General features: G+C 41.3%; 1 protein-coding gene across 11 annotated transcripts in view; it reads left to right on the forward strand.

Moving 5' to 3' along the window:
* The window catches only part of RAPGEF2 (Rap guanine nucleotide exchange factor 2), a 2,418,607-nt gene that overhangs the window by 642,097 nt on the left and 1,750,261 nt on the right, over positions 1–26,249 (forward strand). For all 11 annotated transcript variants that reach the window (XM_044062055.1, XM_044062064.1, XM_044062056.1 and 8 more), the window contains exon 2: positions 6,809–6,879. In XM_044062055.1, the coding sequence (XP_043917990.1) occupies positions 6,809–6,879 (71 nt within the window). The remainder of the gene's footprint in view (positions 1–6,808; positions 6,880–26,249) is intronic.

The raw sequence follows: 26,249 nt of genomic DNA on the forward strand, positions 1-26,249 counted from the left end.
GGATGAGTACAGTGGGACAATGACCGCTTTTTTTCTGGATGAAAAGCCCTTAGTGATGAGGTGTGCCACATAGAAGGATTTCCTTACTGTTGTGGCTATGTGGTTATCGAAAGTGAGACCACTGTCCACCTGTGTCCCTAAGTCCTTATCACATGTTCGGTGTTTAGTGTACTGCCACTTATGTGGTAATTCATGGGTACATGGGTTTTCCCAAATGGGATAACTATACATTTCTTGGCATTGAGCTTGAGCCCATGGCTCTGGCACCAAGCATCTGTTTTTGTAAGGCCCTTTTGTGGAATATCCACATCATTTGGGGATTCAGTACTGGCTCCCAGTTTGCAGTCATCTGTGAACTTTGTTAGCCAGAGTCCCTTAGTGCTGGCCTGTACTTCAGAGAAGTAGATGCCAAACAAGAGCAGTCCCAGGACTGAACCCTAAGGTACTCCGCTTGTCACTTGTCTGGAGCTGGATTTTGAGTCTGCTACTTTTACAGTGTTGGTTCTGTCAGTAAACCAGTTGGCAACCCATCGAGTGATGTAGGGATTAATGCCCAGCTTAGTAAGTTTAGCTATGATTCCAGAGTGAGGGATGGTGTCGAAGGCCTTGGCGAGGTCCAGATAGGCTGTGTGGACCGCCCTACCCGCGTCCACGGCTCTGGATACTGATTCGAAGAAGTCAATTAGGTTGAGGAGACGAGATCGGCCCTTTACGAAACCAAACTGGGTGGGGTCCAGTGTTTGTTTGAAGGTTGCCAATGTCTTTGTTTATAAGTTCCATGATAATGTGTTCCATGGCTTTGTAGGTCAGGCACGTCAGACTGGTGAGACAATAGTTCCTGGGATCCAAGGTGGATCCCCCCTTGTGGAGTGGGATAACTGTAGCTATGCGCCACTCATTGGGCATGAAGCCTGAGGTGAGGCTATGATTAAACATGACACTTGGTTGAGATGCCAGTTCATGTAGTACACAGCCCGGGATGTCGTCTGGTCCCCCGGATTCTGTATTCTTAGCTTTGGAGAGTGCGTTTTTTACCTGTGTGGCCGTGAGTACCGGAATTTGGCAAGCTTTTGGTATTGAGATGGGCCCTTTAGGGGGTGAGAGGGGGGTGAATTTGGCACTGAATCGATCTGCCAGGATATTGGCAATATCCTTGAGATCCGTATATTGAATGCCATTCTGTTGTAGCTCAGAGCAGATCTGAGCGTTGTCATTTAGATTCTTGACATAACTATAGAATGCCTTGTGGTGGTTCTTGGAATCGTTGGCAATTTTATTTTCGTAACTAGCTTTGGAGGATTTTATGAGGGATCTCAGCTTCTTAGTGAGGCTTGTAAGGGAGTTTTTTGCATCCTGGGATTTTTCTCTCTTCTGCAACAGTTTCTTCCTTCTGTTGTATAGTTTGTTTATGGCAGGGGACCACCAGATTGTGTTCTTTTTTTTGGAGGAGACCTTCATGGTTCTGTTTGGAATGGCATGATTCATGCACGAGTGGATGTGCTCGTACATTGCCTCAGTATAGGATTCAGTGGTCGAGCTTCCAGTTCCCGTCTGCATGGGTGCCGTGAAGTTTGTCACTTCTCACTTGGGTAGCATGAAGTTGGCTTTGGAGAATTTTTTTATGGAGGTTTCCCTACTTGGGGGGTGGTGGTGGGAAGTGGACGTCAAGGGGTGATTTAGCTTATGGTCAGACCTGACCAACGAGGGGGTGACCACTGGTGTGGAGCATCGATCTCCCATGTTGGTAATGACCAGGTCTAAGATATTTGAGCCCCTGGTGGGACTATGGATTAGTTGGTCCAGGGCATTGGTACCCGAGTAGTTTTCCCAGTTAATGGCAGGGTAGTTGAAATCACCCAGTATTAAGGTGTTTGGTTGTATCTTAATATTGTATAGTATGTTTAGAAAGGTGTAGTGAGAATCTTGGAGCATGGCGAGGAATCTGTAGCAAGCTACAGTTTGGATTGCAGTCTTACCTAGTGTTAGTTGCACCTGTAGAATTTCCGATGCATTGTGTTCAGCAACTAGTCTGGAAGTGTGAATATCCTTTGTGAATATGGACACTCCTCCGCCTTTAGTGCTTCGGTCCTGGTTTGGTAGCCGAAAGGTGTGGTAAGAGTTGTAGCCTGGTATTGCAGTTTACATATTGCTTGTGAATAGTTTTGTGTGTGTGTGTGTGTGTGTGTGTGTGTGTGTGTGTGTGTGTGTGTGTGTGTGTGTGTGTGTGTGTGTGTGTGTGTGTGTGTGTGTGTGTGTGTGTGTTTTTTTCTGTCTTTCTAAAGTCTTACCAACAGAGCAGGTTTACCTGTAGACAAATGCTGACAGCTTGTCTGGTCCAACTCAATAAAGTCTTTATTCTGTAGACTGCAGTCCTTCTGTTCAGCACAGATATGTCCAAGTTGCCTGAAAAAATACCTCCTAAGATGGCATAGTTAATAAAATGATGGCACCAAAATGCATTCATTATGACTGCTCACATCTGCTGTATTATGCATCATAAATGCTTGGGAAATATTGGTCGTAACGTATAGTTCAAGACAAGTACACATACACTTAATCCACAAATACACTTATGAGTAATTTCATTACAATAACTTTTTCCTTTTTTCAGGGACCAAGCCACCTCAATATAACTACAACTTGTATACTATTATTCACTGTTAAGGTCACTGCACCTTATTGAAAGAGCAGTCATTGACAGGCAGAAACCCCTCTCTCTCTCTCTCTCTCTCTTCAAAAGAACGAAAGCTCAGAGAGAGAAGAACTCAGCATATTGTGACAACTTCAGTTTCACTCTTCTGTAAATCAGTTTTCCCCATCAGGAATGGCTGTATGCCCACCAAAAGTTAGGTCATACATATTTGCAAACATGTTAGTAAGATGATTGAAATGGAGGGATTATTGTTTTAAATGTTTCTTTATATTCAGAGGGAAGCTGTCATAAGTGTAACCAGTGGTTGTTTCTACAATTTTAATTAAAAAAAAAAAGTCTGTCTTAGTGATGTTTGAAATCATTTGCAGAGAACAGATATGATGCTATCACTTTCTTGTTAGTGCCATGGCACACATTTCCCCTTTTCTTTCCTAAAAAAAAAATTGTCTGTGGTTTTCGTGCTAGCCAAATTAGCCTAGAATAATGAACTGAAAAAGGGGGGGTGGTATGGTTAGAGACACAAAACCATTAAGATTAAAAACTATTATGCAATGACCCCCCCCCCCGTTAATATTCCAAACTGTGCACTGCATTTGTAAATTAGACTTATACAAATGGAAAAAGGTTCCGTCGCCCGGACTTTTTCCATTAGTATAAGTCTCTTTTTTTTTTTTTTTTTGTTACAGCAATGGAGAACGCAAGATCTCCTTTGCTTTTTAGAAAGTGTCTCGCTGTGTTAAAGGAGTTTAACATAGCAGGATAGCTTAAAAAAAGCAATGGAGATTTTCCTTTATCCGTTGCTTTTTTTAAAGCTGTCTCGCTATGTTAAACTCCTCTAACATAGCGAGACACTTTCTAAACAGCAACGGAGATCTTGCTTTCTCCGTTGCTTCCACACAGAGCTCTGATGTACTGCATAAGCAGATGCATGCGCAGTACATCAGAACTGCCACAGAATACCAGACAGCTGTGGAAGGGCAGCACAGAGGCATTATACATTGCCATTATTTAAGAAAAGTAATTATTTTTTTCTTAAATAATGTCATTGTATAATAGCAATAACCCACTTCTGGGTGTGGGTAATGTTGGATTTACCCACGGTTGTCTTTGTTTGGCCACTTGGGCTTCGCCCTCGTGACCAAACCACACCAACCGTGTGTAAATCCAGCATTACGCACACCCAGACGTGGGTTATTGCTTAAGTATAACACTTATTTTCAGTTCATGTATTTTTGTTGTACTTTTGGAGTGATATAAACATTCACAGCAAATACACAAAAGACTAGTAGTTGTGATGTTTTGAAAGCAAGAGGCTTGACATTTGTTATGCATCATATGAATTTACTATTCAGTTTTATATAATACTGGAACATAATCAAATTAATTCTCTGTCTCATATTGCCTACTTAGAGGCAATCTCTGCTTGACTTACAAAACTATGTCTGACCCAGCTCTGTTGGAAATGCTACATGTAAAGAAGTCCCAATCCCTCCGCACCACGCTCCAGAGACCTCAACCCCATTGCCACAGTCAACAGAACGTACTGGAGGGACAGGTTCATAACCCAGAGACTGCCCATGCTATAGAACAGACTTCCCATACATGTCAAGCAGAGCACCTCGCTGACCCTCTTCGAGAAAACTTGATGAGTGGATGGGAAACAGAAAATTCACCCCGGGATAACTCCAGTGGCTCTACTCGACATAGGCACTGGGAACTAAGGTTGGGTGGCACTATGCCAGGGTAATCCTATGGCTAGGCTTGTAAAAGCCCCATGGCCATTAGCCTAGTGCACACCAAGAACCTATGAATTACAGAACAGTATCCAGTGTTCATAATTCATAGTGGGAATAATGTGAAATTCTGTCTTCTGAAATTCTTAAAGCTGCAGTGACACCTGGCCTTTTTTTTTTGTTTTACAGAAGTTAATGTAGTCTTCTATTTATTCCTTTGTGAAGTTGTATGTGTTGTTAATTTATAATCACCTCCCATACACATACGGTGAATTTTATAGGGATTGCAGGTTAAAAACAAAATTGGTGTGTTTAATGTGGAGCATTTCACAAATGTCAAAAATGCACATCACACACTTGCTGTTATGAATATCTGTTAATAAGGGTTATTCATTAAAGGCATTGTTAAATTTCAGATTTTAAATTCTGTTACTATTTCTTTATTGCTCTCTGGGATCATAATTTTTGCTTTTTGGAAGATAAATGGATACTGACCCTTTGAAAGGAATGTCTAAATCCATGCATTTAATAATATCACCAGATGTATATTTGCACACACAGTTTTATCACTGGTATCTTTACATTAGCTTATTTTCTTTCTGGATGTATACCTAGATACATGAAAAAACTTTATTTTTGTATAAAAAATTAAATTCCCCACAAATTATAATTAATAGACCATTGGTCATTAAAGCTATGTTGCTAGCACCTTCACACCTCTGACATTTTAAAATTGTTTCTTGATTCAAGCTGATTATTGGGCTGTTTGACTTTTAGCACTTTGTATTTCACAGTGTGTTTCTGTGGCTGCAGAAAGAAACTCTATTTGTAAAACCTGCTAAATGTGGTTAAGGTGAATAATCAGTTTGAGGAGTATGGGACTGAGGGCATGTCCTTTCTTGTTTACGCGCAGTTTCAACCAATTTTGTCGTCTCAAGATTTGTAAGTCATTTACTTAACAAGGAGGTGTAAAAGATATGTCACCATATACTATACACTGATTTTCACTATGTTGGTGATAGACTACAGTGATATTGATGGGATGGAAAGAGGAGAGTAAGAGAAGTGTATATTTGTGTATACTTTATCCCATTGCCTGTTGGTTTATGACCTCCCTAGCTATCAGCCTATTTTTTTTTTCCTGTATGGAAGTGAGAGACCGTCAGAAGAGACCATCACCTAGGCAGTCATAAGGGATTTTCTTACAGTAGTTTAAATCTCCATCCAAGGCAGCAGCATAGCTCTCAACCGATCGGAGACAAATCTCAACAGAATCAGGGACAAATCCTCAAATAATCAGGGACAATCAGGGGCATTTTCTAAATATTTGTACTGTTAGCTTGAAACATTTGCATAATAAGAGAATGTGGATTAATATAGATTTTCTGACATAAAACTTCTAACTCTGAATTACTATCATTATTAAGGGTAATTCACCACCTTTTCTTCAGCAGTCATTAGTTTTAAGAGGGATTAAGAGGGACAGACCTACAATCTGAGTCTAAATCCGGGATGTCCCTGAAGATCAAGGACAGTTGAGAGGTCTGAGCAGCAGATGTGTGCACATGTGAGGACTTGCTATGGCTTTGACTCCATGGTGGTGTGCACCCTCTCACAGATATCTCAGGGTGGGATGGGGGGTACACTGCTTATCAGCAGGTTAGCAGAGCCAGTGGCTTGCTGGGGGTACACTGCTTATCAGCAGGTTGGCAGAGCCAGTGGCTTGCTGCTGACTGATGTCCTTTGCATTTTACTCCATTTCACCTTGGGAATCGATGTCACAACAGACCAAGCTGCCTCACTCTCCCAAGATGGGGTGATCTGGCGTCACCTTCTCACTCCCCCTATCCCACACTGCTTGCCTTCCACAGAACCCAGAGCGCTTACCAAATCTGGGTCATTTGACTTGGTGTTGGCTTCATCACTGTATGCCGCACGGATAGATAGACACAGAGAAAGAAAGAGCTATGAGGTCAAATCCACCATTTATCTTGTAGTATACATATTTTTCTGCTGGGTAATAGTTTTCCCAGCTCAACAGCTGAACCACTTTTATTTATGCATATTGTTTTCTATGTTTATACAGTTTGATAATCTGTGAATAATGGGAGTTTTTTTTTCTACTTCATCCTGCTGTTAACTTATACATTATTTAAACCTGTTTTATACACATTGTTCTCGTACTTCTGTCCTCATTGCTGCAGTTCATTGCTTTTGCAGTCAGCATTTGAAATTTTGAAAGATTTGTTTCTGTCTCACCTCTTTCCATCTGTCTAAATTTTTCTGGATAACTAGATTAAGGTCTACTGTGTTATTTTTGATGACCTCTGAGCCATCTAAAATGCATTTATTGTTTTATGGTGACTTTCCATGATGTTACATATTGAGTGTTGTAACTGCCCATTTCTGTATTTGTTTACAGGATCTGGAGATTGTGTATTCCTACCTCCATGGAATGGAAGCTTTGTCCAACCTCCGTGAACATCAACTGAGGTACTGCATGTTGTAACATTATAGTTTCATTGTCTGTGTCCTACTAGATAGATCCACTCACCCACCCCCTCCCATGCACAGGATCAAACTAAGCAGGAAAATAAATTAAAACGGTCTGCAATCTCATATTACTCACTTTGGCTGAAAACTGCTTTTCATTTCTTCATGTTAAGCCATTTCCTTATGTATAGCAGTTCAGCACTTGTAAAAGTATTACTATTACATTTGCCATCATGAATGTGGTGGGTGAGGTGTGATAAGCTGTAATTATGTAGGTGGTGGTGTAGGATTGTTAAGAGCAGAAAATAAATTGCTGCCAGCAGAACCCTGTATAATTAAATAAAAAGCAAAAAATAAATTGTTGGCAGCAGAAGCCTTTATAAAATAATAAAAAAGTTTAGCTGTGTGTGTGCACTCGTTTTTGGGTATGTATATATGCAAGACACATGTGCATGTATGTTTATTATTAGCATGCAGCACTGAACATATATAAAGTGATGAAGAAAATCACCTAATCCTTACAGTAAATAAATAAAAAGTGGTAGCACCATCTTTCTTGTTCTGAATTTAGATGCAGTAGTGTTGAAGGCACATGGTGGTTAAATATTGTATGTGACTGTGTGAGGTATTGTCAGCTATGCCAGGAGAAGTAGGGCAGTGGATGTGTAACATGTTAGCACAGCTAACTGAAATTTTTTTAAAGAATTATATGTTTGAATATCAAACTGATTTGAACAGATCCTTATGTTGAAAATGTATCTGTAAAATTACTTGAGTTAAAAATGTATCAACAATAGGTCCTGCTAGACAGAGGAAGAAATGTACATGTGTTATTGTAACTGTTGAAATGTATATATTGCAACAGAGGATACTGGAAGAGAAGGGGTTAATCTCATTCCACTTTACTTTGAAAAATCAGTAGAAAACTCTCTCGTAACTGCCGAAGGTTGTTTTGGAATAAAATGTGGAACACTAGAAGTAAAAGCTGATGCACACCACCACGGAGTAGAAATAAAATCGTAAACCTTTAATAATTCAATAAAACTTTAAACTGGGAGGTCCTTTTTAACTTTCAAAACGATAAGCGCTTTCGATTACAAACCTTCTTCAGATCATAATTAATTGGGCTCCATTTCTGCTAGATAAAGGAAGATTCACCAGTCAGAACTCTATATTCAGGCCAACACCTTTAGTTCCATCCAGTCACTCATACCCAATCACAGTGTCTTCCTACTGACAACACCTCTTGGTTAGCAAATGGGTATTAATCAATTTTCTTAGTTTGACATACAAAGACGCAGCACTTTCTTGCCTGACAAAAAATCCTTTTGGGTAAGCACATTTATTCTAAGTGCACCAATACATCCTCCTTCCGGTCACTAGTTTATAGCAGTCAGTTTCAACTTCCATATTTTATTTTGCGATTACTCTTAACAAGAAAATAAACTGCGGACAATCACTCTTTCAAGGCTACTCTATTTAAACTATTGCCTTCAATAACATGGGGAGCCTTAATCTCAAAGAAAACACCAGTGGCTTTAAATAGTAGTGGTCGCAGTTTCAGTAAAAAAGAGAATTCACCGTTCAGTATTATCCAGTCAGGCCAGCACCTTTACCAATCAAATGTCCAATCAAAAAGGTTCTACAATTGACTTGCCTCCACATTCGCAAATAAAAATTTGTTTCCCTTTGAGAATAGACATAAGCACAGTGATTCTAAGTGCACTTTTTCATCCTTATTACGGTCACTAGTTTATAGCCATCAATTTCACCTTCCATATTTTATTTATTAAGTACACTTAAGAACGAACTAGAATTGCATCTACAGGATAGAGGTTACACCAGTAAGGATCTGGCATTCAGTTCAGATGGGTCACTGACTTTAAGAAAAGGCAAAGGTCAACCATATTTCTCTGATCGGAACAACACGAGCTGAGCGGTAGGCTCAAGATAAGATCCAACATAAGCCAGATACCCTCGGTTTTATGCTTACCTACAGTTATGATTCGATGTACATCTGTGATATCATTAAGAAGTTTTGGCCGGTGCTAACTCAGGATGAAAAACTGAAAGATATTGTAGGAAATACACCGAGGTTTGTTTTCAAGAACAAAAAGAATATAAAAAGACTACTATGTATGAAGAATGGCTATCCTAAAGAATGTTTGATTAACAGAAAAAGAACTTTTAAATGTGGCAGGTGTAAACCCTGTTCTGTGACCGATACCAACAACTTGTTCAAACATCCAGTGGAATGGAATATAGTTTTACTTGCAGTGCCACTTGCAACACTAAACGTATAGCTTATTTAGCTACCAGTCTTAAATGCCATTTGATAAAATAAATAAAACAAAAAGTAATATCCATAAATGCAGTTTATTAATTTAGCAGATGAAGATGCATATTGCTACAAAAATGCAGTTGATTTGACATTTCTACTAGTCTAACTGGTAAAATGGGGTGAAGTGCTGCATTCTTCAGTACTAGTCCACATAATTTCTCACATTCGGCAAAATGGTGGGTAATAGCTTTAGCACTTTTGAAGATTTTTTTTTTTTTTAAGATGTTCATCCTTTTGATCATTGCTACAGTAGCCTTAGTTATGTGGTTTATATCCTGCCCAGGATATAACCGCTAACCAGCTTCCAAAGCTTCAGGGCACCTTCCATGCACCCAAACTGTCAAGCAGCATAAGCTGAGCTGAATATAAGGCAACTTTGGAAACCAAGTCCTTCAGAGCTTTACTGCTGCCTAAGAGTACGTTCCCGTAAGGCTTCTGAGGATCGATGGCCGACTTGATGCTGTGCCTTGAAAAACCTTCCATTTTCTAAATATTGTTTGTGTTTTATCACTTTGCTATTCAGTAAAGTTATGTTAAAGCTATGAGTTTTGTGTTTTAATGGTCATAAGACTGTATCATACTTTTAAATGGGAGTGTTCTTTTTTTCCCTGTCAGTTTAAATGTTGTGTAAAGTAACTGAATGCATTTTTTTTCTGTGGATAAAATTTTTTTTTTCTACTTTTTGTGAGCTGGCAAAGTGTTTTAAAGTACTTTTTACTGTGTTTTTCTGTGAAAAGTGACTTTTAAAGACTTGTAGATTTTTACCAACATTTGCTGCTTGTCTTCTCCAGGAAAGAGGCCCCATTTTTAGCTTGACCATGGAACAAACTCTTGGTTCCATTATTGGTCCATTTTCCTGCCACTAAAAAAAAAAATTTTAAAAATGGCCTTTGCCTCCACAGCAGGCTAGCAATTTGCTTCAACCAAAGGTGGGTGGCTCTGCTTTGGCAATTTGTTGTATCTCAGATCACTTGTCTTTTACCCCAGATCCCTGTGCTATAGCATCTACAGTCACTATGGACTGGGGTTAGGCATGTCCTTTACAGCTCTTGGGGTCTCTTCAATGACAAGGGCATGCCATTCTTGTTGGTCCTGGGAGAAGAAACAGGGGAGGTTTCCCTTTTGTTAGAGTTCTGTGCCAATCCCTGGGGAAGCTGCTGGTGCCATTAGTAACACAGTTGTCCTCATTTTTCCTGACAAAAAGAAACAGAAAAGTAGGCATATGTCTACTCCTCCTCTAATTTCCTTATATAGGAGTAGTTTACTGGGTCTGGCTTAGGGTTTAAATCAGGCTGTTGATCCTTCTTGTAAGGTAGTTTATGGTAAAAGAAAGGAGGATACCTCTTTTCTTAAACTTCAAGATTCCAAATCAGAACAGGAAGATGAAGGGACAGATAGTTTTTTCATCTTAGATTTCTGATTCAGACTTAGAGGAGAGCTCAATTTTTGATTCTCCCTGTGGGGATTTGTCTGTCTGATACTGTTGCTGGAATGTGCCAGTGTTTTCAGAAGGGACAACACCGAGGTTTCTCAGTCCTACTGAAAGTACTGTGAGTAATTACAAAAGGTATTTCTGGAACCGACACCCATTCCTCCTGTTCTGTCTGCTTTAGAGGATGTGTCTGTTACTGACTGCAGTTTTCCTTATAGTTAGCTAGCTGCCCTTAAAAAAGATAGATAGGCTGTATAAAGTCTGTCAGTCTTTTAGTTTTTGTGCACTTTTCTCAAACCTGACCCAGGAGCTGTAGCTTTAGTTGATCCCACTGCTGCTAAACGTTTAATTCAATCCAATCCTACTCTTTCTGTTAAGGATAGAATAATTATTGATAAATACGGGAAAATATGTATATTTCTGCAACTTTAATTTTTCAGATTTTTGAATTGTGTGAAAATATGAGGAATGTTTTATCTGCAGTTTCTTCTTAAATAAAAATATGCATCAAGTAATTTACTTAATTCAGTTGCCCAGGTCACTACTCATTGTTTACAGTCTGTGTATATGCCTCTGTTGATGCTACTTTCAGGGCTGTGGTCAGTTATTGTTTTGAGGAGGTTTGCATGGCTACATTCTCAGATGATAAAAATGAGATTTTAAATTCCCCTTTGGATATAGACTTAGTTTTTGGCCCCTATGCTGCAGAGGCGAGCTTTATTTTGTGTGTGTGTGTGTGTGTGTGTGTGTGTGTGTGTGTGTGTGTGTGTGTGTGTGTGTGTTACAGCTTGTAATTTTCCTGATAGTTAGCCAGCTGCTGTTAAAAAGGCAAATGGGATTCTCACAGAATCCATTTTCCCCAGCCTCCCACCCTGACTCTGTTGTGTTTTTAACTCAACTTTCTAGTTGCCTGCCCCTTATGTTAATTTAACCACATATCACCCTTCCCGCTTCTCTTTCATTGGCTGTTGAGTAAGCACAAAATTATCATTTTGTGAAATCACTCCCCTTCAACTATTTAAATTTATTGGCCATCCCACTGTATTCCATAGAACCAGAATACAAAGTGCCCACCCCTTCCTATCTGTCGTGATCTTTTAAAATTAGTGGCTATTCACTTATATAGCTAAAGCTCAAGTTGCCCACTCTTTTATATCTAACTGCTTAGTGCACACTGCAGCTCTTAGGATATTAAACCATTTTCCATTTTAACTTTAAAATCTGCAACATCTGCTCCCAAGACCACCAACCCACATTCTGCCCCTCAATAGTCATCTTGGGATTAGTACTTCTGTTTTGCTCCTTGTGAGAGAAGGAGCATAAGAACATTATTTCCTGGTGACTGCCGATCACGGGAAAACCTAATAACTGCTTCATAGTTGGCAGTTTGGAGATTATGCTTATATTTTGCTCCTGGTGAGAGAAGCCTCAGAATACATAGATTCCTGACTTTTTCTGGTTGGGAAGTGAGTGCCTGCACTTGATCTTCCTGATTGGTCTGGTTGCTATTCAAGGCATCTACCAGGAAAAGCCTACAGACCCTTACATCTTCTGGGACAAGACTGTGTATCACCAAAGAGGCTGTGACCTGCTTCTCATCTTGGGATTGGTGCTGCTGTTTTGCTTCTGATGAGAGAGGAAACAAAGGAGCAATGTATTCCAGCAGAGTGAAGCTGTGTTGAGACCAGCACTAGTAGTAGTCGGGCAGCAGCCATTCAGGTGACTCCCCTCTTGTCATCATTCTTGACAAGCTAATACTTTCTTTTCAGTAAGTACTGCTTGATTTACTTCTAATTTCAGAGTACTTTATCCATAAATCATTAAACTCTACTTACTAGTTTCCCTTCAAGTAGTTGACAGTGCCCTGTATAACCATAGACACCTTGAGGTGACATTTTTCCTGTAAAAGAACCATTGAAATTTCTCCGGTACCTAGTTGCACATAGGATAACTAGTTTGTAGTGACGAGAACTACTCCCAGAGTTGTAAACCAGATACTCTTGACATTACTTGATATTCTCACTCCAACTGTATAATCCATAAAAAGGGTCTGTTGCCGTGGATATGAGCTTTCCGACTATCTTCATTACTAGTTTGATGAATATGAACATCCTGAGCATTGTAGAAATTTCCTCATGTTTACTGATAACCAGTTAATTCTCAAACCAATATGTTATATGAGAGATGTATTTATGCAATGTCACTGGGGGCAATGCTCTCACATAAAAGCGCTCCTAATGTCAATAAGTTTGTCAGTAGTACCTAAGCTGCACCCATCGGACAAAGTACAAAGCAAGCACATAGACCCCCATACGCTGAGGCACTTAAATGTAACCTACCTAAACCCGAAGGCCTCCTAGATGGAGTGCACATAACAAACACCATCAGTAACCCGAAATGCACTCTTTCAAAACAACACCTGCATCAACACATACAGCCACATGTCATGGAACCTCTACTTCTAAGCCCATGAGGCATGCCACCACAAAATCCAACATTCTAGTCATTGGAGACTCCATTGTGAAGATGCACTGATGTCCCTATCTCTAGACTAAGGAGAAGGTCACAGGTGGTTGCTTGTCAAGGGCCAGGATCCGACACATTACACACACACTCAGGTCATTGGACCACAAGTACCTGTATGACTCAGTCATAGTCCATGTGGTTGTAAATTACCTGAGATGTACCTCCCTAGACTATATGAAGAGAGACATCATGGAGCTCTTGGAATGTGTGTCCCAGGCTGGTATGAGCCTAGCATTGAGTAACATTTTACCTCCTCCAAGGATGATGCCACAATATGAACAAAAGATGATGGATTTTAATAACTGGCTTAACTTCTGGTATCATTCTAAGGGGGTGCAATATTTGCCAGCAAGGAAGGTGATGGCCAATAGACCACACTGTTTGCCATGGATGGTCTGCACCTCTCCCCTCTAGGCTTTTGAATATTAGCTAAAACATTGTCCTCCCCACAGTTCCTCTTTTAGGCAATGCCAAACTGAAAGTACTTCCGACATAGCAAATCAAAACCAAGAAAATCTAAAGGTTTTACTGCTCAGTGCCAGGAGTCTAAACAAAAAACTCCACTTCCTAGAAGCTCTCTTCATCCTAAGTAATGCTGACACATGTGTGGTCACTGAGGCATGGTTTAAAGCCATGGAGAGCACACTGTCAGTGCAAGGGTATAATGCCTTCCACACATTTTAGACCAGCTACTACACAGACTGGGACAAAAGGTGGAGATGTCTTGATTTAGGTAAAAAAATAAACATACCTCAAGGCTGGTCAGACAGGACAAGGCACTTGAGCTTGTCCATGTTCAGATCACCATAGTTAAAATCCAATTATAGGTCCCCCTCTGTGACACAGGAAACCCTTACCATGTATTTAAACTTATTGGAAACACCCCATCCAACCTAATACCATATTTATAGGTGAATAACTATACCCCACTGTTAACTGGGAATCGTATATGACACCAAGCCTACAGGCACATAGATTTCTGGATTTTGTAAACACAAACTACCTGGACTAGATTGTCAATACTCCAACAAATGGGTGTAACCATACTGTATCTGCTCTTCTCTAATATGGGAGCGTGCTGCACACACCCTAGTGTAAATGTCTTCTGTGATATGGTCAGACGACAAAATGGTCTTTGAAGTAAAAAAAAATAATAAAACCTGGAACCCCAGATAATCCTGCAATATTCAGGAACTACTCTAAGGCTAACTTTCTAGTATTAAATGATGACCTAGGCAAAATTTCAAGCCCCTGTAAACCCTGAGAGCACTGCTGCCCACACAGAACTGTTCACAGAAACCCTCTACAAGCATGTACGAGCAGAGGTAACTGTACCAACCAGGAAGTAGTAGAGAACTAACTCAAAAAACAAGCCACCTTTTAGAATCACATCATCAGTAGACTGTATAACAGAAGGAAGAAAATCCTGGCAGAAATTAGGAAATGCAGCACCCAGCCGGATACAAGCACTCTCATCAAACTAAACAAGCAGCTCAGCACAAACAAAGTCTACCAAAGCCAAATTTGAGGTATGTTTGGCCTGGTAACTATGTTCGCAACCTCAAAGGAAATACAATTGTGTGCAGAGCTCATTGTAAATGGTGTCACCTATAATGAGCCAGAAGATATAGCAAACCTACTGGCTGACAAATTCAGTTCCAACTTTACACCTCTCTCTCCCCATTAACCTTCTCTCAGGAAGTACCATCAAGTATAGCTCCCCTGCTGTCACTAGGAAACAGGTCCTTAATACTCTCTCTAAGGCCAAGAACACTGCATCAGTGGGCCCAGACAGTATCTCAGAATGCCTTCGAAATAGCATGAAACATGACCTATCAGGCCCTCTGGAATTTCTATTTAACTGTAGCCTCCAAACAGGCTTCATACCTCATGAATGGAGAACAGTAAGTTATGTCTCTGCACAAAGGTGAACCATCTACAGACTCTGGAAACTACAAACTCACAAGTCTCGCTAGTAACATATGCAAAGCCATGGAAAGAATTGTCATGGAAATGATCAATAATGACATAGAAAACCTCCAGACACTGGACCCAACCTAGTTTGGTTTCATCAAGGGCAGGTCATGCCTACTCAGCCTGGTAAACTTCTTTGAGAATGTCACCAAAGCAATGGATGAGGGCAAAATAATTCACACTGCCTACCTTGACCTGGTGACATTTGACACAATCCCCCACTGGGACATTGTTGATAAACTTAAGAGGCTAGGTACAAACCGTTATGTCACCCGGTAGATGACCAGCTAGCTCACAGACAGGACCCAAGAAGTTAGAATTGGGGAGATCACAAGTGGAGTCCCTCAGGGTTCAGTCCTGGGACTTTTTTGGCAATTTACTTCTCTGAAGTCAAGGCCAATGTCAGTGGTCTCTGGCTGACTAAATTTGTCATTGAATCCCACACTGACAAAACTGTTCTCCAGGAAGGGCTAATACAGCCAGACAACTGGTACCAGAGACATGGACTAAAACTTAAATGCCAAGAAATGCATAATAGTATCCTTTGAGAACTCATCCTCCCCTGGAAACTGTCATACCACCTTAGACCTTAACACAACTGTACCTTTCACCTCGCTTAAGTACCACCTCAAACCTTCATACACATCGTCTACTCTAACTCGCCTCCTTTATACCCATACCTCTTCTCCCTCTCCTCTCTCATCCTTACTCTCTCAACTCTTCCCTCAGATAATTTTTGCGTTCAAACTTGCTATTCACTCTTGACTACTAAAACTCAATCCTCTGACAGTACCTTTACTGTACATAAAATACTTTAGTAGCAGCAGTTGTCAAAATGCTGTGCCTATACCATACACAATGCCTGTTTAAATGAACGTACTAACAACATGTTTTCCTGCTGTGTGCAAGAAAATATCCTGTAAATAATTTTTTGTCCAACTCCCTTCATTGTGTTTTTTGAATGTATTGAACAAATGGATACATTGCTTCAGCTTGTGATTCAAAACGGTCTGTTCTCAATTGTAAAGCATGTACTTGTTATAATGGCTACTTTGTTGTTGTTTGTAAAATTTGTGGAGCTTTTCTCCCCAGGCCTCTGCTGAAAAAGGGGTCTAACAATCGGACTAAGCTGGTCAACAGATATGAAATAAATAAATGACAACACACCCCTAAGAGCTGACCCAATAGGCAGGGACTTGGGGACACATACAGACAGTAATCTAGCCTTTGACCATCACTTGTCTACAGTAGTGAGGAAATTGTTCTATATTGTGCAGTTACAAACAAAGGTATGGCATCTAGGTTTAAATAAGTCATTGTTCCACTGTATTCAGCATTCATCAGACCTGTCATTGAGTACAGTGTCCCATTTGGTATGTACCTAACCAGGCATATCCAACATCTGGAGTGTCCACAGAGGTTCCTCACTAAAAGAATACAGGACGTAAGTAACTTGTCCTATGCAGACCACCTGAAGACCCTATCCCTGTATTTCGTGTCCTACAGACAATTGAGGGGAGATCTATGCCTGGAATACAAGGCATTGTCAGATCCCATTCTTTTGGACCTCCGGCATATCCGCAAAACAAACAGCACCAGAATTACCCATTCTAAAGACTTAAACTGTGCCTGTGATATAAATAGGACTTGTTGGAGAGACAGGTATGTATCCAGAGACTAACCCTTCTCTGGAACAGGCACCCCATCCATGTGAAGCAGAGTTCCTCCTGAACCCATTTCAAGTGTAACTTGGACCATTGGATGGGGAACAGGAAATTCATCCCTGATTTGGCATCTATATGTTTAATGATTTGGGATGCATGGCTAGGCTTAAAAAGGCCCTTGGGGTCATTAGCCTAGTACACACCTATATACAGTAACTGTGGTGAAAGGGGGTAACTTATCCAGGAAGATGTAGTATTTTTCAGCCCTCCTTTTTCAAATTTTCTAAGGAATTCTTTAATTCCTCATCCAGTTTTGGCAAAAAGCAGAATAAACGGTCTCAACAAAGTGTAGGTAAACAGACATTTAAGAATAAATGGCAAGAAAGGGGTCATAAAAATAAGCCTCAAACCCCCCCAACTTTCATACCTCCACATAACCCTGGACTATCTCTTTGCTAACATACCCCAACATTTAAGCATCCAAGGTCCTCTGGGACAAAACTGGGTTCGGTTGCATGTCTAGGTTTATAAAGACCCTGATGGTCATTAGCCTGGTATAAACCTGTAAACATTTCAAAACAAAGGACAGTCTAACAAGTCTGAATGACTGTTCAAGAGACCTTGTGACCCCCCCACCCCCACCAATCCTAGCCGCATTTTCCTTACAGAAAGTCTGAAGCGCCATTTTAGTCTTTGGCAACAGTCAAATTAGTTTCGGACAAATAGATACTGAAGAGCATTCATTAAGGTTACAAGTTGGAAGTGGGAGAAAATTCCTCCATTTCTGGGAGTCATTCCTCATCCTCCAGGTCAGACTCTTGTTTACACCAGTTCTTATTCACATGCTGTCCCAAGGAGTGATAGAACCAGTCCCTCCTTCCCAGGTGGGGTGGTAATTTTTATTTGTTTGTTCTTCGTGCCAAAGAAAGAAAATGCTTGGAGACCAGTTCTGGATCTTCCTTTTATGAAGCAGTTTGTGAGAGTGCCCATATTCAAAATGATGTCACTTCACAACCTGTTACCTCCTCTTCCAAGTTTCTTGGTAACACTAGGCTTAAAAGATATTTATCACATCCATTTTCATTCAGACTTCAGATGTTTCTTAAGGTTTTGTGTGTCTGGATCACATTATCAGTTTTCTGCCTTACCCTTTAGACATTCCATTGCACCAGGAGTGTTCACAAAGTGTCTATCTCCAGTTGTAGCTCATTGCAGGCTACAGTGTAGTCACATTTTTCCAAATTTTGATGACTTGCTTATCTTTGCCTAGTCTTTTTCAAAGCATCAGGAATCTCTTTTGTGTGAAAGATATCTTCCACAAGCTGGGATTCCAAGAGAACATTCAAATGCTATTTTGACACCTCCATACTAGACTGTGTTCCTAGAAACTGTGCTAGACACCTCAGTTCAACACGCTTTTCTTCTACAGGATAAAATAGATCTATATCTAGATTTATTTCTAAGGTTTTCCACTCAAACCTTGGTCACTGCAAGTAAATACCTCAGGATTTTGGGTCTCCTAGGATCACAGGAGGTACCTAGGCTAATAGCCCTGGGGCCCAAACAAGCCTAGCCAAGAGTTTATCCCCCAAGAAATAAACAGTCAGCACCTGTTGCTCCTGTTGATGAGGGACAAAGGTGGAATCCCTGGGACAAATTTGTGGTTTCCCATCCACTCATCAAGGTCACGCTTGAAGAGGGTCAGCGAGGTACTCTGTTTGACATATATGGGAAGTCTATTCCAGAGACGGGGCAGCCTAGATTTAGGCCTATCGAGCTGGTAATGCATGAGGAGTTAGACTTATGGGTATGGTGCATCTCATTACTTCTATAATTTTCATGATACCCCTTGGCAAGACTCTACATAATAAAGATGCTGTGGTATGTGAAGTCTCTTTGGTCCCAGCACCAACACCCTTTGTCTTTTCAAATGCTAATGCTGGGGTTTGTAAAAAGAGAAATCATTTGGTGGAGACAGCAGTTATCTTTAAATCCAGGTTCCCCCTTCTCCCTCCCTGTCCCAAAGCACTCAGTCAGCACAGAAGCCTCAGACTTTGCTTGAGGAGCATTTTCTGGAGGGATTAATGTGCAGGTTGCAGACTTTGCTTGGGGAGCATTTTCAGGAGGAATTAATGTGCAGAGCATGTGAGACACCAAGGACAAACACAAGCACATAAATACAAAAAAGAGATGCGTGTCCTGATCAAGGCACCTGACTCTTGAGTCGTCTTGGATTTCTGGGACTTCATCAAGTTATTATAGACAATACCACAGTCGTGTGGTACATCAACAAGCAGGGGATCCAGATCATACTCCTTTTGCAGACTACTGATGTTAGCTAGAGTATAGCTTCACAGTATGATCTCACTCTACAGGCGTCCTGCATGTCATCAGAGCAAAATTATGCGGCATAAAAGCTGAGCCAGGACCAGGGCAGACCCTCACAAATGGAAACTAGATACGGGAGGCTCTTCCAAGATTTGATCCCTGTGTGGGGAGTTCTTCAAAAATACCTCTTTGTCTCCTCTCTGAACACTCAACTGACAAGATTCTGTTCCAGGACTCCATGCAAGAAGGCCTGGAAGACAGATGCCTTTCCCTTGCTTAGGAATGTTCCTGTATACTTTTCCAACCTTTCTACTAATATCCAAGGTACGTTTGAAGATTCAGAATAAATCCCCCAAGATCGTTGTGGTGACTCCCTTCTGGCCCAGGTAACCATGGATGTTCTTAGTGTTTCACTGTTGCAGTCATCACATTTGGGTTGTCTGCTTGCCGTAGCCCTCATTCGGCCTGATTATCAAAGTCTTGGGTCCTGTGTTGGTTGCTGTCTCATCTTCCATGACGTCAGGTAGTCAGGGGTATAAAGCATGCAGCCGACGCTATTACATCAGTCAGTCTTGCCGTGTGGTGCCCGAAGCAGAAGCAGTTCTCAAGTGCCGGTCGTCCGACTCCTGAAATTTTCGTTTTCAAGTTTCAGAACCAAAGTCTTCAACTAAAGCCAAGTACCTCGTTGGGGAAACTTTTTCTTGCTCTAAACCGATGTCAGTAAAAGTCAATAATTGAATTTCTTGTGGAAAGCGAATACCTCATAAAGATTTTCATTCGTACTGTATTCCTTGCCTAGGCCCTGACCACGACGTACCTCACTGTCGGTTTTGTGCCTTATTCAAGCAACGAACTATTTATCGTCTATATATTTACGCTTCTAAATATTTTGGTACTCTGTTCAATTACCCAGATATGACTTCGGTAAGCCACCCGGCTACCGACATTCCGAAAAAATGCAAAGATAAAGACAGAGACAGACCTCAAAGCTGCCAACGACGCTTCTCCTAAGCTAGTCGCCAGTTCGCCGGTACTCATTGAGGCACTTTCACAGCCCCTGATACCCACTACTTCAGATTTGCAGGCCTCTACTGAGACCCATTCGGAGTCTGGTATGCCGCAAGATGCTTCAACTGTGGAACCTGCGGATGTCTCTACCTTGGATGGGTCCGGAGCCGCTTTGCAGGCACTGGCTTCTGAGGGTGTGTTCAGGCCTACTGACTTGCATATTAAACCAATGCCATCTTCTTCCTCAAGGCCTAAAACTCGATCCATGTCTAGAAAACTGATGACCAGACCGCATGGTCAGGCCTCTATGCCTAAAAAACAAATAATAAGAATGGCTGAAGACCTTATTACTTTAATCAGGGGAAGCCAATCTTCCCTGTCTAAAAGACCTAGGACTGAGTTTGATTCTGATTCTTCTGATCAGAATTCTGAAATTTCTGTTTCTTCTGATGACCAGGATTTACCCTTATCTACCTATGAGGATTCTGATGCAGAGGACTCTATTCCCTCTGCTTCCCCTCCAGAGGATTTCTCTTTTGGTGAAACCTTGCATACTCTTAGGGAGCATTTTCTCTGGGAAAGCCAGGATCACTATGACTCTAAAAAGAAGCTTAGGGATTTCTTACTCCTGCCCCAACGCAGGCCTTTAGCTATCCCCCCTGTACTGGACATTGTTGATGATGCCTTTTCGGAATCTAGCTTGGCCCCTGACTCCTTATCTCCTGCTCCCAGAAAACCACAGAGATATTACAGGGTTCCTGACTCTCTCACAAGTTCCTTTTTAAAAATCCTACTGCAGATCCTGAGACCATTTCGCAAGGACCCAAGGGCATTAAGGCTACTACTGCCAAAAATCCTACCCCTTCTGATAGAGATTCCAGGACGCTGGATAGATGGGGTAAGAAGGTATACGCACTTGCAACCTTGGCCATTCGGGCCTTAAACTGCCAGTTTCATATGTTAACATAGCAGCGTATTATTGGATTGCTTAAACAGGAAATTATGTTGATTCCTGACTGTGCTGAAAATAAAGATTTACAGGATTTAATGCATTCTTCTGAACAGGTTGGAAAACATACTTTGCAATGTGGTTTTGATTCACTAGAGGCATCTTGCAGGGCTGCTGTCACTGGGTCTGTAAGGCATGCTTGGCTTAAGGAGCAATCTTTGCCAGATCATGTTAAAACTAAATTGCTGGATGCTCCCTTAAACAAGGACCACCTGTTTGGCAACAAAGTAGAAGAAGTATTTAAAAAGATGGAGGAAAAAGCTAAATCTATGCAAACTGTTCAAGATTTCCTGCAAGTACAGCCTCCCAGATTTAGTAGGCATTGACTCTCTAAGAATTGGTCCTTTCCTGCCTCATCCAGGCCTTCTCAGTCCAAACCCAGAACTAGCAGAACACCCAGGCTTCAGTCCCAGGGTACGCACAAGACTAAGCAGTGGGGGGGCTCCCACTTCCAAAGCAGGGAGTAGTAAGACTCCCCCCTATGGTAAACTGTCTCAATGACTTAACTTTAAAACTTCCAAGCCCTTCTCAACTGACTGCTCCTTTAGGGGGAAAGATTGCTCTGCAGGCAAAAAATTGGAAACTCATTACCCAGGACAAATGGGTTGTAAATATAGTTTCCCAAGGATACAGATTACACTTCCACACTTTACCAACCCCAAATGGTTGGACAGATCTACCCGCAAATCAGTGGGCAGAGGCTCAAAAGCAAGTTCTCTCTCTCTCTTAAGTATCAGGGCTATTCAAACTGTCCCAGAAGAGGAAAGGGGACAAGGTTTCTACTCAAGACTTTTCCTGGTGCCCAGAAAAGACAACTACTGGCATCCTATCGTGGACCTCTCTATCCTAAACACATTTTTGGTGATCCTAAAATTCAAGATGCTAACTCTTCACCAGTTGCTTCCTATGCTAGGCAAGGATGCCTGGTTGGCAACACTGGATTTAAAGGAAGCCTACCTGCACATCCCAAATCAGGGAATCTTGCAGAAGATACCTATGCTTCAAAGCAGGCTTCATGCAGTATCAGTTCTCTGCACTGCCCTTTGGCTTATCTACTGCGCCCAGGTTATTCACAAAGTGCCTAGCTCCAGTCATTGCATTTTGCAGGCAAAGAAACATTCAAATATACCCATACCTGGATGATTGTCTAATTCAGGCAGAAAGCCAGGGCATACTATTGAATCATTTGGCATTTGTACAAAAATTGCTAACTTCTCTGGGGTACACCATAAACAAAAAGAAGTTGCATCTTGTACCCTGCCAACAAATTGTATTCCTGGGAGCAAGCTTGAACACAACTTCCCAGATGGCTTTCCTCACGCCAGAGAAAAAAGTTCATTTGACAGCCTACTTCAAACTAATGGCCACAAAGACCCTGCTATCTGCAAGGCAAATACTGCAAGCCTTGGGGTTCATGGCCTCCTGCATTCTCCTAATTCCATATGCAAGACTGCATATGAGGAAACTGCAATGGTATCTAAAAAGCCTATGGTGTCAACATTCTCAGGATCTAGAAGCAATGATTCCTATCATACCTTGCCTACAGATAGAGTTCCTTTGGTGGGCAGAGGCCTGCCACCAAAGCAAGGGACTATCATTCACTCTACCCCTTGCCGCACAAACCCTAACAACAGACGCATCAGACTATGCATGGGGGGGCTCACTTGGCAGGGAAGTGCATTCAGGGCAAATGGATCCCAAGTCAAATGCACCTGCATATCAATCAAAAAGAAATGTTAGCTTTACAGAATGCTCTGACAGCCTTCAAGGACCCCATTCTTCCAGGACAGTTAATGGTAAAGACGGACAACACCACTGCTGTGGTACATAAACAAGCAGGGGCATTACCCATTCATACCCTCTCTGAAGACTAGTCATGGCTCTGTGGAACACAGCCTTGAGCTACCAAGTGCACCTACAGGCTCAATTCCTGCTAGGAAAGCTAAATACACTGGCAGACGAACTAAGCTGAAATCTCATGGACCCACATGAGTGGAAACTGGAACCAAAGACTTTCAACATGTTGATAACAGATGGGGGAGCCCAGAGATAGACCTGTTTGCCTCCCCCCAGAACTACCAATTGGACAAATTCTGCACAAGGACTCCCCAAAAACAAGCTTGGAAAGTGGATGCCCTGTCCTTCACCTGGCAAAACCTATCAGTTTTTGCCTTTCCTCCTCTGTCTGTCCTCTGCAAGGTACTACTAAAGATCAAACAGGACAAGCCAAGGACGATACTGATTGCACCAGACTGGCCACGCCAACACTGGTACCCCCTCTTGTGCAGTGTGTCACTGCTGGCACCATGGCACCTGTCTCAGACTCCCTACCCTGCTGTTCCAGCAGGAGGGCCAGATTCTGCACCCTCCGCTTTAAACCCTGAACCTTGCAGCCTGGCTAATTACCTGATCTCTCCGTTACCGTCCCTAAGTAAGCAAGTTTTGGATGTCATTCTGGAGGCAAGGAGGCCTAGTACTAGAAAATCTTATGTTGAAAATGGAAAAGATTCTGTTCCTGGAACCAAATTCAGGGGGTGGGCACAGCAGCGCCCAGTTAACCTCAGATTCTTAAATACTTAACTGAGATGCTTCACAAGGGCCTTTCCTTTTCCTCCATCAAAATTCATGCCTCAGCCATTTCAGCTCATTACAACACAGACCCACCCCTCTTCTCTCATTCACTGCTCAAGTAGATCCTCAGAGGGGCCAAAAACTTCAGCCTGGGACCTTAACTTTGTATTGGAAAAACACACACTGCCTCCTTTTGAGTCAGCTGCAAATGCAGAGTTGAAATTCCTTTCTTGGAAAACAGCCTTCCTTGTAGCCATCACTTCAACAAGAAGGGTGTCTGAATTGCAGGCCCTTATGGCAGTAGAGCCTTTCATCATCTTTCATGCGGACAGGGTGTCCCTCAGCACCAGTCCTTCCTTCATGCCCAAGGTAGTATCCAGTGTGGCTGTTAACTCATTCACTCCAGAGCAGCTCAGAAAAAGCTGCCTGCGTAATTCCACCATAGGAACAACAGTGCAGCCTGAGCTCATTTTCAGAAAATCCATATGTAATACTATACAGAAAACAAATGTTCATAACTCTTTAACTATAAGAGCTACACTAAAAATGTAAACGCGAAAGTTTTTCAGCAGACACTGACCTTTCCAACAGTGTAAATGTTGATGGTGCATATCAAAGTCATTATTAAATATTTGGCAAGGAATGCTGAAAATTGTGCATATTTTTTACCTTTTTGGAAAAGCAAAGCACAATATCTTGGTCTATGTACCATGCAGACCCATACAATTTGAATTTAATTTGTTAGTATGAATGTCAGCTTTAAAATGATACCTTAACCATTACTGTGTGACGCTCCTTTCATGAGATATTCACAGAAATATGATTAATATATTATTTTTCATAATTGATAAATAAAGCATCATATCTTATCACCTGTAACAGACAGAGCCTACATATCAGTGTAGAAGTTGTGCATCTGAATGTCAGCTTCAAAATGATGCATCATTTGTGTGATTACCATGCTCCCTCGCAAAGATATGGGCATAATAATGAGAAGTATTGTAAATGTATAATTTTCATATTCGTACAAGACTAAACAAACTGTGATATCTGTACCTGTGTACAGTGCACACAGTTTTTACCATGTTATAAGGAGTAACACTGTCTTCAAAATGAGGTATTACTTCACACAATGAGATGCTCCCTTGCAAAGTTATTTACCAAAATATGAAAAAAAATCATAATTTCCATAACAGTTATTTGCCAAGCTCAAAGAAATGAATTTTACACAACACATTTCATAATAGTGTTTTACTTACTATACTGGTCCGACTTGGTCATGGGTGTTTTCCATTCTTCTCACAAGCTGCATGTTAGCAGTGTTGCATGGCTCTCCTCACGCCATTGTGGAGGTTGGTCAAGAACAACGCAGTGCCTTCCTCAGTTAGGTGAATGCCATCCCTTCTAAACAGGTGAACATCTTCTGCAGTGATACTTTCATGGCAGATTGTAGATCCACCGACCCTGTGCATCAAGCCATGCATGAACCCATTCTGTAAACGTCTGGCCTTGTGAGCTGCCTGTTGACTGTTTGCTGTTTTCCATATCTGCCGAGGAATTATATTAGACCACACAAAATGACAACTTGGCCACCAAGACATCAGGTATTCAAAAATTGCTGTGATTTGAAACCGTAGCCTTCTGAGTGGTTGACTGATGACATCATTCCCTCCAATGTGCAGCACAAGAATGTCAGGCTCAGGGTAGATGGAACACTTCTCTTCCAACAACTGCAGTAGTCCGCTCCAATGCATACCTCTTCTTGCAATCCAGTATACCTTCACACTAGATGTGGGGAAGCTCAAGTTGTAGTGATTTTCACTTACAGAGGCATGGCTGGCAGCCCAGTGAATGTAGGAATGGCCACATACCCACACTCTCACTTGTTCTCCTGCTCGTGAAGCCATGTCAGTATCAGAAGGTGAACGAACCTGCACAAGAAAAAAAATGCAAACAGATTACTACTGATGTTTGACAGATCTATTGGAAGAGTACATATATATGTATATCATAATGCATTACCTGGTTAGAACATCCAAATCCTCACTACTATCCACAGGGGCATTATTCTTGCATCTGTATGTTACTCGTGAAAATACAGATAAACAGAAGGAACGGAACTGTGCTGTCATAAATTAGCTGTTTGTACATTCACCAAACAATAGTGTTTAAGAAATGTCCAATTAAATATAAATTAAAATAACAGACATCTTTACACCATAGTGAATTATTAAATCAATATATACACCAAGTGGGACCAAAATACAGCCACTGTTTTGATCTGCACAAAAGCTGGCAAGTCAGAAGGCCTCTCTAAATGAACTACAGACAAATTAAGCTGATTCATCAAACTATCTCCCAAGAGAGACCTCTGTAAGACTGATTACAAAGTGAGAAGTCAGTCTGGCAAGATATACATGTGTATCTATATATCTACACACACACGTGTGTGTGTGTATATGTATATATATATATATATATGTATATATATATATATATATATATATATATATATAT

The sequence above is a fragment of the Protopterus annectens genome, chromosome 2.part1, assembly GCF_019279795.1.
Source record: "Protopterus annectens isolate FY-2018-M chromosome 2.part1, PAN1.0, whole genome shotgun sequence".
Taxonomy (NCBI): Eukaryota; Metazoa; Chordata; order Ceratodontiformes; family Protopteridae; genus Protopterus; species Protopterus annectens.